General features: G+C 37.5%; 1 protein-coding gene across 5 annotated transcripts in view; it reads left to right on the forward strand.

Annotated features, from left to right (window-relative positions):
- CUNH6orf89 (chromosome unknown C6orf89 homolog) overlaps positions 1-4619 on the forward strand; it is a 28893-nt gene extending 24274 nt beyond the window's left edge. For all 5 annotated transcript variants that reach the window (XM_039323170.1, XM_039323174.1, XM_039323169.1 and 2 more), the window contains one exon: positions 52-4619. In XM_039323170.1, coding sequence (XP_039179104.1) covers positions 52-137 — 86 coding nt within the window. In that variant the 3' untranslated portion in view covers positions 138-4619. The remainder of the gene's footprint in view (positions 1-51) is intronic.
- Positions 4620-14999: the final 10380 nt, after the last annotated feature.

The raw sequence follows: 14999 nt of genomic DNA on the forward strand, positions 1-14999 counted from the left end.
GCATACAATAATAAATCATAATAAACTAGTGTTATTGTTTTTCTTCCAAAGGTTTTACAAATGTAGATTATTGGACAACAAATTTTAACTCCAGAGGATCTGAACCCGTTGTTGTTTGTGATGGATCTGCCAGTTGAAAACTCAATGTGTAAGACCTCAATATCACAAAAGATTCGGGGATGATACCACTACAGTTTCCAGAGATAAGTTTTCGCTTCTGATCTGCAGTGAAGAAAGCTGTGCACTTTTAAAAGAACATTTTATTCAAGGTCACTGGCTTGCCTTTCAGATGTTTTGGTAGAAACTGGAAGATCTCTTCTCTAGCTTTTTGTAGAATTATTCTTGAAAACCGACTGATGGATTTTGTGGGGGGGGGAAAGGTCTGTGAATACTCTTTGTGAATATTGTTCTTTTTGACACTGTAGAAGGAGTCGTCTCAAAATACTTCTTTCCAGACATGCTGGAAGAGGTAACGTCAGAGCTGCTGATGAATGTGTCTCTGGATCATTGCTTTAAAAGAGCAAACTACTGAAATATTGGGTAGGCTGAGAAATTAAAAATGTCTCTTGAGAAAAGCATTTGCTCAGGTTCTTATCCTATGTTATAGTTTGAATGCAGGAATTTGGTCCACAGCCGCATTTTTCTTTCTTTCACTGTATTACGATGACGCATCTTCAGAATATTCTTTCCAGTAAAAAAAAATCGTCTTTCCACTTAAGAACACAGCGTGACTTTATGTAGTCATCTCATCACCAAAACTGTGTGGCTAAGTTGGGGTTTGTATACTTGACAGAGAAAAGCATCCTGCAAATATATTTTTCTTTCTCTTTTCATAAATACTTTTCCCTGGACTAAGTCAGTAGAATGCCAAATCCATTTCCCCCCCAAAATGAGTAATAAGAACCAAATTTGTTAGAGCAATGACTTGGTGAGAATGGTGAGCATCCTCTTCTGAAAATTAAGCCTTTGGAGAGGGTCTGAGTTGGACATTCCAAATTAGTCATCATTTTAATTTGTTATCATGGTTGAATTGATCTTGGGAAAGCATATCTTGAAAACATTTTCTAAAATTTTGGTTTGAATGTCTCCAGATCTTTTAAAATCGAGGTGGATATTTGTGGGGAGAGTTGCAGTGTGCAGTGTTTAATGTGTGCCATGAATATGCTTGCCATTCTCTACAAGCTTTAATTGTGTTTCCTCTTTCATTAGCATTGTCAGTGTTTGATTCTTGATTGCCTTCCCAGGTTTTTGTATTTCCTCATGGTTCTTGTGAGCTCATCTATCTAATATCTTTAGAAGGGATTATTTTCTAGCACTGAAATTGTAGAGGTGTTTCCCTTGAGCGAATCTTTAGGTTCCTGTTGTGCTAAGACAATTTGCAGATGTGTCAGGCTGAAGCCAGGCCAGCAGTGAGGCTAGTGCGCATATTTGTACAAGTTTATATGCTTTGGGGGATTCTTTTATTAAAATGTAATAAAATTGCATTAATTTGTAAAGAAAACAGTTTTAAAGAATGGACTAGAATAATATCTTTGTTTTTAAAATATTTTGGTTAATTATTAATTGTTCAGCAGAGTAACAGTTAAAGGAGCCTGTCAGAATCACAATCCCGTTCTCATGGCATAGTGCAAATAGACGAATTTGTTTATTTCCTTCTGTTTCTGACTGGAAACATGCATAACTAATTGGGATATTGAGGAACTAAATTATGACAATGAAATTAGTCTTATGGATGTTTAAAGGATTTGTGAATAAATAAATGATAGGACTATGAAATTTAGAAGGTGGGAACTAAATCTTCATCACTGAAGTTTAACTGCATGCTAAGTGTTTTCACCTTTTTTTAAAACAAATTTCACACATAATGTCACTTTAGGTTTGTATAGAAAAAAGAAACTTTTGTAATCTGGGCTAAGTATTTTAGTAAAGGGGTGTGGGTGTGTGTGTGTGCGCGTGTGCGTGTACACAATGATAGCTAGAGAAGTGGCAAATATGTTGTTTGGTTTTTCATTAATATTTTCTATATCATTTTATATGAGAAGAAACCCCATTAAGTTTAATGGCACTTGTTTCTCAGAAGGCATGTATAGATAAAAAACCTCACTGTATATAAATATCCTAAGTGGAATTTCTTATTTGATATCTCTATAATCTGGGTGGTTTTTTTTTTAATGAAAAAGCTAGAAGGTTTTTAAATTCTTTTTCATTCATTCTTTTACCAAGGTTAAACACAGATCCATCTCTCCAGAGAATACTGCTCACTTTGAACTGCATGTTGGTCATATTTTTAATTTTTATAAAAATAATTTAAAAGAAAAAAAATCCAAAGCATTTCAGATGACAAAGACCACTTAACTCTACAAAGTTATGGAAAGTTGTTTCTGCTTTGGTAGTAAAATATGTATATTTAAAAGATTTATGTCAGTGATACTCACTGTTTAATAATATGCTGGAAGGCAGGAAATTGATGTCAGTCTAAGGATCTCTGGATAACAATTTTTAAAAGTACAAATATTTCCATAGGATGGCTTGTGTTTTTTTTCTTTCTCAAATACAAACTGGGATATTGTTAGCATGTTGGACAGGGAATAATGTATCTATCCTACTTTTGGACTCTGGTTTTCCATGTGTACTTTTGTCTTTGAGTTGGCTTCGAGGTCTGGGTTTAGGAGGTGCTGTGCGTATGTCCAAGTCTTATTCCCTCTGGAGTTTACATCATTTGTTTTCAAACTTCCAGTACATTTTCTCCTCCTTTTCTACAAGCTGCAAGGAATTAAAAGCAGAAGTAATTGCTCAAGAGGAATCCAAGATCCAAGTTCTTGCTTTTTAGCTGATTAAGAGCATTTACTTCGATAAGATCCTCAGTTGTTTCATTTGGAATGCATACTACTATTGGAAGGCACCAGGCAGGCGAAGACTGTTTCAGAGCATATGGCAATGAATGAATATATATATTCATTGTTGCTATGTTTTCAGCACTTTTGCCACCCTGTTGCATGACATTAATAGTTTTTTGGTTGGTTTTTTTTTTTTTTTGGCAGAAAATGCTTTAGATTTCCTGTCCGATATTCACTGTATATGTTGGTCAATCTGTTCTTTGCTTGTTTGGAGAAACAGCCTAGCTGCTCTGTTCTGCTGCGGCGCATATAAAGCTTACATTACATCCTGTAGGCACAGTCCTAAACTAGCATTGGTAGTTTGTTTCTCAGTTCTCAGGCCAAGATGCAGACTTTGTTTGCTAGATACATAGCAATGAGCGAAATATTTGTCTTTGGGCAAACTGCATTGAATTGATAAACTGAAATGATATAATGAGCAGCGTTCATTGAAGCTTGCCCTGTTGTCTAAACCACTCACATCTGTGGATACTTGGTGTTCAGATCACTGCAGTTTTCTTCCTAGATTTCAGTTTTTAAACCCCAGGATTGAAGTATAACGAATGCAAACAACCTTCATAAAAATTTTTAAACAATTTCAGGGAAATTCAGAAGGTTTCTGTTGCACACAGTAGAAATTCCAGATGGCCCTTAACTCTTGACTAGTCTTCCCCCCCCCCCAAAAGCTATGTACGACCCATTTTTGAAGTCACAATGGCTGCATGCATAGACACTCTGCGGTCACATGATTGCCTGTTGAGCACTTGGCAGCTGAGTTACCTTTACAGCCACTTGTAGCATCCCATGGTCATGTGACCACAATTTGCTATAAGTTTTTTTTTTTTGCTGGTTTTTGGCTTTTATTTCCAGTTTCTGGCAAAAGCCACCTGTTGGGGAAAATTGATTCACTTAACGACTACTGCGTTTGCTTAATGAGTGCCATAAAAATGTCAAAAAATTTGGTCCAGTCATGTTCATGCTTTGATTTACGATCTCAATTACTTATATCCATAATTCCAGGCTTATTTATACTCTTAAGTTGAGGACTATCTGTAATTATTCATATTTATAGGAGAGTTGGGTGTTTGAAAATAATGGCCATTTTTAGATCTATAACTTTGGCAAAGCTTATGGTAAGTTAGGGGTGCATAGTGGGCCTTTCTGAAGCCACTGTTTGCCTACAAAGAAAATCTTCACTGAAAATTCAGCTACCTTTGAATGGAAGGCATTTATATGTTAGAATATTTCTCTGTTTTTCTTTGTTTCATTTATTAGGGAAATGTATAGCTTGACAAAGCCTGGAAGGGATAACTTTTTAAAGAAACAAAATTATCTGTTCTTTAACTGACTAAGGGAAATACTTAAGTTTTTTTGTTTTAAAGTGTGTTTTAATATTATTTGTCCATGCACAGAATAGCGATAATGTGTCTCATTGCTATATAGTATATTATAAAGGCTAGTTAATTGTGTGTGTATATTGAATACCCATAGAGTCCAAATTATGGAACTTTTCACATAAATGAATGTAAATATGCAATACATGCAGAGTTTTATGAACAGTTATAGTAATATATTGCAACTTTTTGTAAATATTGGGAAATAGTTGTAAAGAGTGTAAATAAATCAGATTTATATGTTGAAAGTAGAGGTCAAGTTTTACTTTTTGCAATTAAATATAATTGTTGATGCACTTTGCCCCATATGGCTTTTTTCCTTTGTTAAATAAATAATGTTCTATCAAAAGCCTCTGTGTATGTACGCTGTATCATGAAGTATTTAAACTGACATGGGGAAGTATGTTTTAGCAATATGCCATCTGCCAAGAAGGGAAAAAACAACTTAATTGCCAAAGAAATATGCTTATAGTATACTCCCAGACAGTCACAACTTATATATAGGTTGTTTGGTTGCCTAATTTTGACTACAACATGTGTGACTCTGGGATTTTTTGAATAAAGAGGAGGTTAGAAAAAGGAGGAAGAGCACCTATTATGGACTTCTGGATGTGAAGAATATTTCCTGGAAAAATGTGGTTTCCAAAACATGGGTGTCTTTGGGGAAGATATTTTGGAAATAGAAGCCAGATACCATCCATCTTGGCATCACTGACATTTTTATGCAAGATTTAGAGATAATGAGAAGAAATCAATGTATATCAACTAAGCTATTTATTTTGCTCACCTCTTGAAATATACAGTATAAGGTAAAATAGTATTGGACTCCTAGCAAATTTTAAAGTATAAAATATAATGTTTTCAGATGCTACTGAAAAATGAGGCCCTAATTTTATAAGTCTTTATAAATTTAAAGTCACATTGAGCTTTTACCTGAGAAACTATGAGGATTCAATGCAAACTTTGAAACAATAGTGTATCCTTTTGTTGATGTGCCACAAGGCAAGAGAGTACATTATTACATTTAGTTCCAATTAAGATTTCTAATCATCAAAGTGATCTCTTGTGATAGTGATTATGCTAATCTAAACACAAAAGTTGTGCATTATTATCATCATTAGATATGAATTGAGCACACATGAATACTGTACAACCTTTTCCCACATGGAACAAGTGAACTTCATTGTAGCCTGAATTTTCAGTGCACACGATTAAATTCATATTATGAAGATGAACTAACATATTTTGTAAGCATCACTAAAATGGGTAAGGCTAAATACATGGAAACATCGGTGTGCATTCACTTCCTAATCAATGAAGATTAAATTCTGCCCTCTTCCTGCTTCCAAATCTGAAGAAACATCTGTCACTATGTACAGTACTAAAATGTTGATCTTCATTAGAAGTATAGTTCAATATGAAATGTCCTGCTTTCCAGGTTTCAGATAAAATGTGTAGGACTTGGGGTATGAGAAAATTTCATGGAGAGATAAAGCCAGTATTGTTCACCCTTTCCACACTTTTCTGGAGACACTCTGTTTTGGTAACCAGAATACTATGAGCCACGTGTGCATGAAATTCTATCTCATTTATTTGGAAGCAATCTAATGACGATATTTGGGATATTCCCTGATTGAAAGAGAGATTGGAAGGTTTTCTAATGAATAGGGTGTGTAGAACTATGCCTGTATTATATTTCATGCTTCTACATTATGTGTAGAAACATTGCAATTTTGATACTTTAGTAAGATCTGTTTTTATATATGTGGAATAATATTTTACAGCAGAGTTCAAAGAATATTAATCTTTAGTCAAGTGAATAATTTTATCACTTGGCCATGTTAATCTAAAACTATACAAAAGGGTCAAGTGATATGTTGGATAAAATTGCCATGCACGTGATGAGGCCGCAGCTGCCTGTTGTGGTTCTTGGCACTCTTTTAAAATACCTGGCTTGAATTGTCATTTTCTAGGATATTCTGAAACAATTGCATTACTACTCTGAGCCAGCAGAATATTCATATGTTCCTAATATTTTTTTATGTATAGGAATAAGGGCTTCATTGAAAGTCTGCCATCTTGGATCAAAACTTAAAGCACATGTGGCTATTATGTAGATATACTTTCTACAGATGTAATAAGTGTATTCTAGTCTGTCAGTATGTTCAGGGTTAAAGCATTTAATAATATGAGACAAATTCTTTATGCATTCATTTTAAGATTTGTTTTTAGGCCCTATAAAGCAGGGGTTTTCAACCAGTGGTAGGGGTACCACCTGTGGTACATTGGCACCTGGCAGGTGGTACACGAGCATCCTAGAAAACTGGTAGCGGGGGAGGGGAATGAGCTGAACCGGTGGCAGCACCACACAAGCCTGACTGAGAGATGACTGGAGCTGCAGGGCTGTCAGGGCTCAGTGGAAGCGCCAGGATCAGCACCAGGCTCTAGCTGGAGCTCGGCGCTGATCCTGATGCTTCCGCTGAGCCCAGAAGAAGCGCCGATCAGCTGGAATGTTGCAGCATCTCCAGGGTCTTGTGATTTACATTCAGGTGCTTGGCAATTGATTCATATTTATGATGGTCACAGTGTCCCAGGGTCATGTGAAGTGACCAAAACCTGCTGCAACCACCCAGCAGATGGGAGGAATAAAAACCAAACACCCCCCACCCCATCCCCACTGCCAATCCTCAACAGAAATGCTCACAACAATGAAAATCTTGGACAGGAGGAAGAGCACCACCGGGTGAGGAGGCAAGTGTCTTGCTCGGCTGTGGCTTGGGGAGCACTTTTTTCAGTGCTATTGTAACTTTGAACAGTCACTAAGCAAACTGTTGTAAGTCGAGGACTACCTCTACTTTTATCACTTTTTTCCTTTTTTTTTTGGTCAAGTTTTTTTTTTTTATTGAAAGTTTTATAAATTTTACAAAAAAACAAAAACAATACAAAACAAAAGACAACATTACATATATATATATATAAAAAAAAACCCATCCCCCACCCCTCACAAAAACCCTCCCTTCCCCCCCCTGAGCTTCCCAGAGCAGAATATAGGCTTAATTAAAAATTAAGAAATAAAAATAAAAAATTAAATTAAAAAATTTATATTTATATATATATAAAAAAATATCTATATATATATATATATATAAATAAAACTTATAAAAAAGCTATGTGATATTTTTGTATACCCAACCTAAATTGCATAAATTTTATCCATTTGTCCCAAACAGCAAGGAACTTCTCTTGCGTTTGTTGCTTTAAGAAAGCCGAAATCTTTGCCATTTCCGCCAGATAAGCTACTTTAAGAAACCATTCCTGCAATGTAGGCAAAGATTCCTTCTTCCAATATTGTTTTGGTCAAGTTTTTGACACCTTGCTAGGTGACTGGTGGTACTCGGATATTGCCATATCCTAAAAGTGGTACAGTGGGTGAAAAGGTTGAAAAGCCCTGGTTTAGATGCCTTGATGGACGTGGTCTGTGCACGTAAAAAGCTGCTAAGATGTGAATGATCCAGAAAGGCTTTGGGAATAGATAGTAAGGTGGATCCTCTCCCTGCTATAAGTGATTATTGTTGCTAGGACTATTTTCTTTGAAGTGTCAGTAGTTATCTAATGTATGTATGTTTTTATTATTTATATTTTGCCTTTATTTTGCTCACAAAGATAAATGTTAAATAGTTGAAAGTTTTGAAAACAGAACTTTAATGAAAGATCAGAAAATACAACAAAAGTATTTCACAAATACTTTCAGGTCCTAAGACATTGTTGGAAAGTCAGAACAAGTAGGAGACATGACAGCACCCCACATGAAGAGAATTTGACAACTATAGAGCCAGTAAGGATTATCTAAACTCATTTCAGCTCAGATTCAGGTCTGAAATTGGGATGGAAGCCACATTGGTTACTTTTGTGGATAACTGGTGAGCCCAAGAAAGAAGGGAAGCCATTCCTCTGGTGTTAAGTGGAGATTTGGGTGTCTTCCAGACCATCCATCTTGGTATTGTTCTGGGCTATAGAGTTCTCTTTGGAGTTCTGGGCTAGTTAGGGTCTATTGCTTTAGTATTGCAATGAGTCTTCTTTATGTGTGGTGTCAACTGTCCCATTTGGCACATTCAACAAAAGAAACTCTCAGCTCTTCAGATTGACCAAGAGTATAGCTTTATTGAAAAATCCATCTAGGCACAGCAGAAACAAAGTCAGTTCTGGGATTTACCTGTGAAAACCCACATAGGTAAAACCCCTTTTGCCCCTCTGGGCCATCTACAGTTCATAGTTCAACAAATGGGTTCAGTTCTTTTGTTTTGGGAAAAGACTGTCTGTGCCACTCAAACATTTCACAACTTGGTGGCTAACATCTTGCTGGCAACAGAAGGCACTCTTGCTTTCCCAGAACTTCCCTCCCTCCCTACTTAGGAATTTGCCCACCCCCCTTCCCTTGCTCTTTAGTGAACTGTGAGCGACAACAGATGCAACTATGGAGTTGAGTCAGGTTTGACATGTGGCCAGTTTCAGTCATTTGGAGGGGGAAGAAATATCAAGTTGTTGGGTGCTCCATCATGGTATACTGTATTGGTCCTTCCTTTTATTCTGCCTCTGTGAAGGCATTGGTGGAGGTATCCTCAATATCCTGATGAAAACCCATTATTCAGAGTCACCTTGGGCCAGGCAAGAGATGCCATTGTTCCTGTCTTATTGTTTGGAGATTAGAGCAGCATATAAATCAGGGGTCTCCGCCCTTTTTGGATTGGCGGCCTGGTGGAAGATGGAGGGGCAGGTGCCTTACATGCACATGCGCAAACATGAATGTGGCCACACATGCACGTGCATACAAACAGGCTGTGAGCATGCGCACCACACAAATGGGGCTGTGAACATGTGTGCAAGGCTCTCAGTGACGGCGGCGCCTGTGTGAGGCTTGTGGCACCACTGCCAGGCTGGCGGTGATGCTACCACCAGCACGAGGCTTGCACCATGGCCCGCAGTGATGCCGCCCAGCGCGAGGATCGTGCCGCCACCCCAACACCGCTGCCTGCGCAATACTAGCAGCGCTGCCACCACCCGCACAACACTCGCGGCAACGACAACGCATGTTTACTGCCCAGCTACTCAGGCGACTTGGCGGCCAAGAGGCCACGGCCCGGTACTGGGCCACGGCCCATAGGTTGGGGACCTCTCATCTAGATGAATGAACAAGCCTGTCTGCCAAAGATTAGGAATTTGAATTGTGCTTAATAAACCAGATTTTCCTATAGAAATATCAAACTCTATGTAAATCTGTAGTTTGAAGCTTATGTAGAGAAAGCAGCTTAACATGCAAGTTACATATGGTGCATTAAATCACAGTTTGACATTGGGACATGCTTTTCAAGGTTTGAGGTAAGGGATGAAAAAAGGACTAGGTATAAGGATGGTGGAGAGTTTAAACCCATCCTGATGAAGTCTCAAAACTGATAAGAATGTGTGAGGTTGGATTATACCAGTGCAGGCACTTCAAATCACTTCAGTACTGACAAATGTAATTGGGTAGAAGGGGTCTCTCAAATAACTTGACCCCATGCCACAAAGGGTTTTAAAGGACAAAGGCAGCACATTGAAGTAGATCCGGTAGCAAACTCAAGAATAGAACGCCTTAGAACAATCCAATTGGGAGATGACTGAGGCATGAGTAATTGTGAATAGAGCTTCCCAATTAAGGAATGGCATAACTGGCACACTACATGAAGGTATGCAAATGCTCCCTTAGCCATGACAGCCACTTGCTCTTTGGATCCAGAAGGATCCTCAGATTGCACTCTGGGGCTGTCTGGAGCTGTACAACTCAAGATGGCATAATCCTAGAACTGACAAACCCCCAAACCCAAAGCCACTCAACTTCGCTAGGGTTCACTGATGCCTATTGCTCCCCATCCAGTCTCTCACAGCCTTCAGGCACCAGGATGTTCTTGGCATTGCTTAATTCAACAGTGGCAGAGGTGTATAATTGAGTATTATCAATATACTGATGATACCTCATTCCAGCAGCCTCATCTAGATTTTGAACCCTGTGGCACCCCACATTATACAGGCCATGGGTGGGATTTCTTCCCCCCAATCACCATTGACTGGAATTGACCCTGGAGAAAGGAGGTGAATCAGGACCACACAGTGCCTTGAACCAATCCAAAAGGATACTACGGTTGATGGGTATTGAAAGTAACAGAGAAGTCAAGTAGGGCAAAGGTGGATGCACAAATTCCATTCCATCGTCATCGGAGATTATTTAAAAGCATGACCAATACTGCTTCCATCCCATCCTGACTGAAAGGGATCTGGAAAATCCACTTCATCCAAGATCCTCTGAAGCTTCTGTGTAACCACCTTCTCCACTACCTTCCCCAGAAAGGGGCAGTTAGATAATGGATAAAAAAATGTCCAGTATAATGGGATCCACTGATAGCTTCTTCAGCTGGGAGCAAACCAAGGGCTTTTATGGTAAAGAAACAAACCCCTCATCTAGAGAAGAGTTCACCACTGCTAGGACCCATATACACACCACTATCACCAGCCCAGGCCAAGTTGACAAATTACAGGGGTTTCAGAGTTGCGTGGCTCAGTCCTCCAGGCTGGGAGTTGCCACAGCAGGATTTTTCTGGCCATTCCCCTACTTCTTGCTCTTCATATGGGTAAGACAAGCCTCCCTGACTGACCTCTGTGTGACTGCCTTTTCCTTTTGGGATTGTACCTTCTTCACTAGCTCCCCTTCATTTTTACTTTTTTTGCATTCCCAAATGTTTGCACACACGGATGCTTTCACATTGCTTTCCCACATTCTCTGATGCTAATATAGACCATTTCTTTCCCCTCCCCCCTTTTATTGTCTCATTGTTGCTCTGATGCCACAAGGATCAAACAAGAAACAGATTTTTCCTTGGTATCTCTTTCCGCTGTAGAAATTTTGTATCAAACTGAGTTTCACAAATACAAAAATAGCATTCATTGGAATTGTATAGCTTCATTCCAAAGTGCCTTCCTTCACCGTAACTTAAAAAATTTAGGAGACTTCCGGTCCTGCGTGATAGCGACTGGTTGCGGGCTTGCGGACTGCCACACCTCTGTGGCTAACTTTCGTCCTGCCTGGAGACCCTAATGGGTCCAAGCCGCCCCAGAGAGGCGGCGAAGAAAGAAGGGTGCCCTGGCAACTCTGGAATGACTGCAGTCGTTCCGTTCGTCTTGGGGAAAGTCTTCTAACCTGATAGGAGAAAGGCTGTATTTCAGCCCAAGCTACTTGCAACTGGAGTCCAAAAGAACTAACCATCACAACAGTAAACAGTGTGCTTGAAACTGGGTGAGGAATCTGATTTTTCCTTTTCTATCCTACACTTAATTTCCTGGAAAAGATCCCCAAGAAGCAAAATACCTCTGAAAGTGAAGGAGGGGGGCTTCTGCCCCATCCTTATACTAACAGAAGTGGCAAATTAAAATTTCTATGGAGGATCAAAATATATGGTAGTGAAATTAAATTTATAAACTTGAAAGCTAAAAATTAACTTCGGACAAGTTTAAGATTGTTGAATGGTTAAGACTCTCATTTTAAAGATCATTGTTCATATTGAAAACTAAATAGATGCAGACACCTAGTGGTGGATGAAGATTATGACAGCTATGATTTCCATAGAGAATTTGCCAAAACTTGGGAAAAGCTAATCTGTGTTTGTGACCTTCAAAGTTTTAATAATAAAGAAAAGCTGTGACCAAAAAAAAAAGACAACAATCTGGGATGCAGACAAAGAGAGAATTACAAACTTTAGAAAAAAAAATCTTTTTTGAATTCTTTGGATTACAAATATCTAAAGCTATTTGCAGATAAGAAGGAAAACTTCAACTTTTGGCCATCATGGATCAGAGACATGTAGACAGAACACACCAAGAAAACAGAAATACCTCTCAGGAGGAGATATATAGTATATGGCAATTAATTCAAATAACATTGAGTTCAAATCACATAGAAATCCAAAATAACTTTGAAAATACAAATCAATCTATGTTTAAGTTAACTTTACAACAAAAAAAACTTCCAGAAAACAACAACAGAGAACGAGCAGACAAAACAAATAAGTGGACATAAAACTGAAAATAGAGACTCAAAGATGGAACTTAACAAAGCAAGAAAACATGATTTTACCCTAGTGGGAAATTTTTTTTACAAGAAATGGAAAAAAACAACTCTCCCTTAAGACTACAAAATAAATCTGAGGACAAAAAAACAGATTGGATAAAATGGAATGTAGAAATGTTGAAAACATCAGAGAGAAAGGAAGTATAAGAGAAGCAAAGAAGGAGAAAGAAAAAGATTTTCAAGAAACATGGAAAGGCAAAAGCCTCACATAAAGACACTTTATTCAATTTACTTTTTATACCTACTGCAACAGTTATGCATATATGGAAAAACTTTTTGATTAAGCAAAACACATTGATCAAGAAAGATACTGGTCAAAGGAAAAAGATCAAAGTGAAAATTAAGAAAATAGATGATGGGATCTACCAGAGAGACTATTTTAAAAAGAAACATTTGTTTGACTATGGTTAAAGAAATAGAAAAGATTCTGAATACATATGTCATTCTAAGAGAGATGAATTCCTTAAATGATACTGTATGCTTCCCCCCTTTTTTATTTTATTTCTTGATATAAGTAATATAATACTGCTGAAATGGCCTAGATGAAGGAAATATTTTAGATAATTAAATGTGTCTGAATTTAGGGAGATTATAATGTATAAAAAAGAAAAAAAACCTTTTTAAATAAGAGTTAAAGGATTAGATGACTAGACACATTAAATGGAATATTTAAAGATTAAATATATTTTTAATTTAGGTTAAATAGAATAAGAAATTTTGGGAATGAATAGGAGGAATATATATTTTAAGTAGTATTTTACTTTTTATGTTTCTTTACTCTTGCTCTTTTTTCCTTTTCTTTACTGTTTTTACCTATTCTTCAAGAAATGTAAAAGTGTTGAAATGGTTTATATGGGAAAAATGGATTTAAATCTTTAAATGTAATTATCTGTTGAGAAAATCTTAACTAGCAAGAATACTTTGAACTTTATGGGAGAAACAAATCTAAATAAGGACTGTAACAGGATATAAGATGAGGCAACCAGAATGATTAGATAGAAAAGAAATATTATATTGATGTGATCATTATTTCTAGGAATATTGGGAAAATTATATGTGTAACTGTTATTTATCAAAATAATAAGAACTGTATTAATTCAAGGTTTGCAAAGAAGACATTTTGGGGAAAAGGGGAAATCAACTAAATGTACTATGTGGATTATGGATTATAGAAACCAATTGTTAATGATTTTTCTTTACAAATGTAAACCCAGCAAACACACTGTTTACCAACTATTAAGTGATTTATGTTTTAAAAAAATCAATAAAATATATGGAAAAAAAGTAAAAAATTAAGATAACAAAATCTGGTAAGGGGAGTCTTTGCAGCACTGTTGATGGGGAGGGGGGTGGGAATGTAAGAGGAATGTGCTTCACCATATCTGGGCAGAAATGATGCCCACTGGGAGATGTAAGGGTTTAATGGAGCAAAGAGCTCCTAGAGCAGACAGGAAAACTTGTGGCAAAGAAAGTCTATTTACTTAACAGGCCATTGCTGGATCAACTTCAAGATTTAAAAAAAAAAAGCAGCTGCTGATTAGTGGAAAACATAACTGATCATCAGTCCAGGATAAAATGTTGCAGAGGACAGTGACCAGTCCATAAGAGGAAGTGATATGCTGGGCATTGTAGCAGCTATAAACCATCAACTTACAAGGTTTAAAATGGTTTAAGATGGAAAACAGCAATTTTGAAGTGGAGCAGGGGAAAATCCACTTGCGGTCAGGTAGGAGTCAGTGGAGCGTGGCCTCCATTCTAGCAGTCGACAAGTGGTGGGTGGCCCATTCTGGGCATGGGACAAGCCAAAAGAGCAGATTTGTCTTCTGTTTGGATGGATAATCCAGGGTGACCATCAAATACCTTAGTATTGCCTTGGGTCTGGTCTGGTTTGCTGGATCGCATAGTTGAGGTTGGAGAACTGAGATAGAGGTCACATCACAGTCCCCAGCTCAGTCCCCTCCCAATGTCTTGTGTGTTTTATGACCCTGGCTGTATTCTTATTGGCAGTTCTGCAGACTCTGTGTCTCCTCAGCCACTTATCTGCGTTCTGACTTTTATGCTCACTAGAACTTAATACAAACATAAGCAAGGCCAGAAAGAGAAAAAGAACAACAATCCTGTCTCTCATTACAAAATGCAGCTTCATGTTTCAGACTTCATCAAAGTCATAAAGCAATTCAAAATTATAGCAAAAACACTATATTGGCAAATGCAGGAAAAATACAGAAATTCCTAACAGTACACACATTAAAACATCTTAATCATCTGGCTGTTTAAAATGTGTTTTGGGGGAGATGAGTGAATTATAAAGGGGATTACTCCATATCTACAATATGCTCATGGAGTTAGAGCTCAACCCAAAATAAATTTATTTACTTACATTTATATATTTTTATCCTGCCTTTATTATTTTTATAAGTAACTTAAGATTGCAAAAATACCTAATACTACTTCCTTCTTATTTTCCCCATAGCAACAACCCTGTGAGTTTGATTGGGCTGAGAGAGAATGATTGGCCCAAAGTCATCCAGCCAGCTTTCATGCAGAAAGTGGGACTAGAACTCACAGTCTCCT

Source organism: Crotalus tigris, unplaced genomic scaffold (assembly GCF_016545835.1).
Source record: "Crotalus tigris isolate CLP2741 ecotype Arizona unplaced genomic scaffold, ASM1654583v1 scf7180000024167.7108832, whole genome shotgun sequence".
In the NCBI taxonomy this organism is placed as follows: domain Eukaryota; kingdom Metazoa; phylum Chordata; class Lepidosauria; order Squamata; family Viperidae; genus Crotalus; species Crotalus tigris.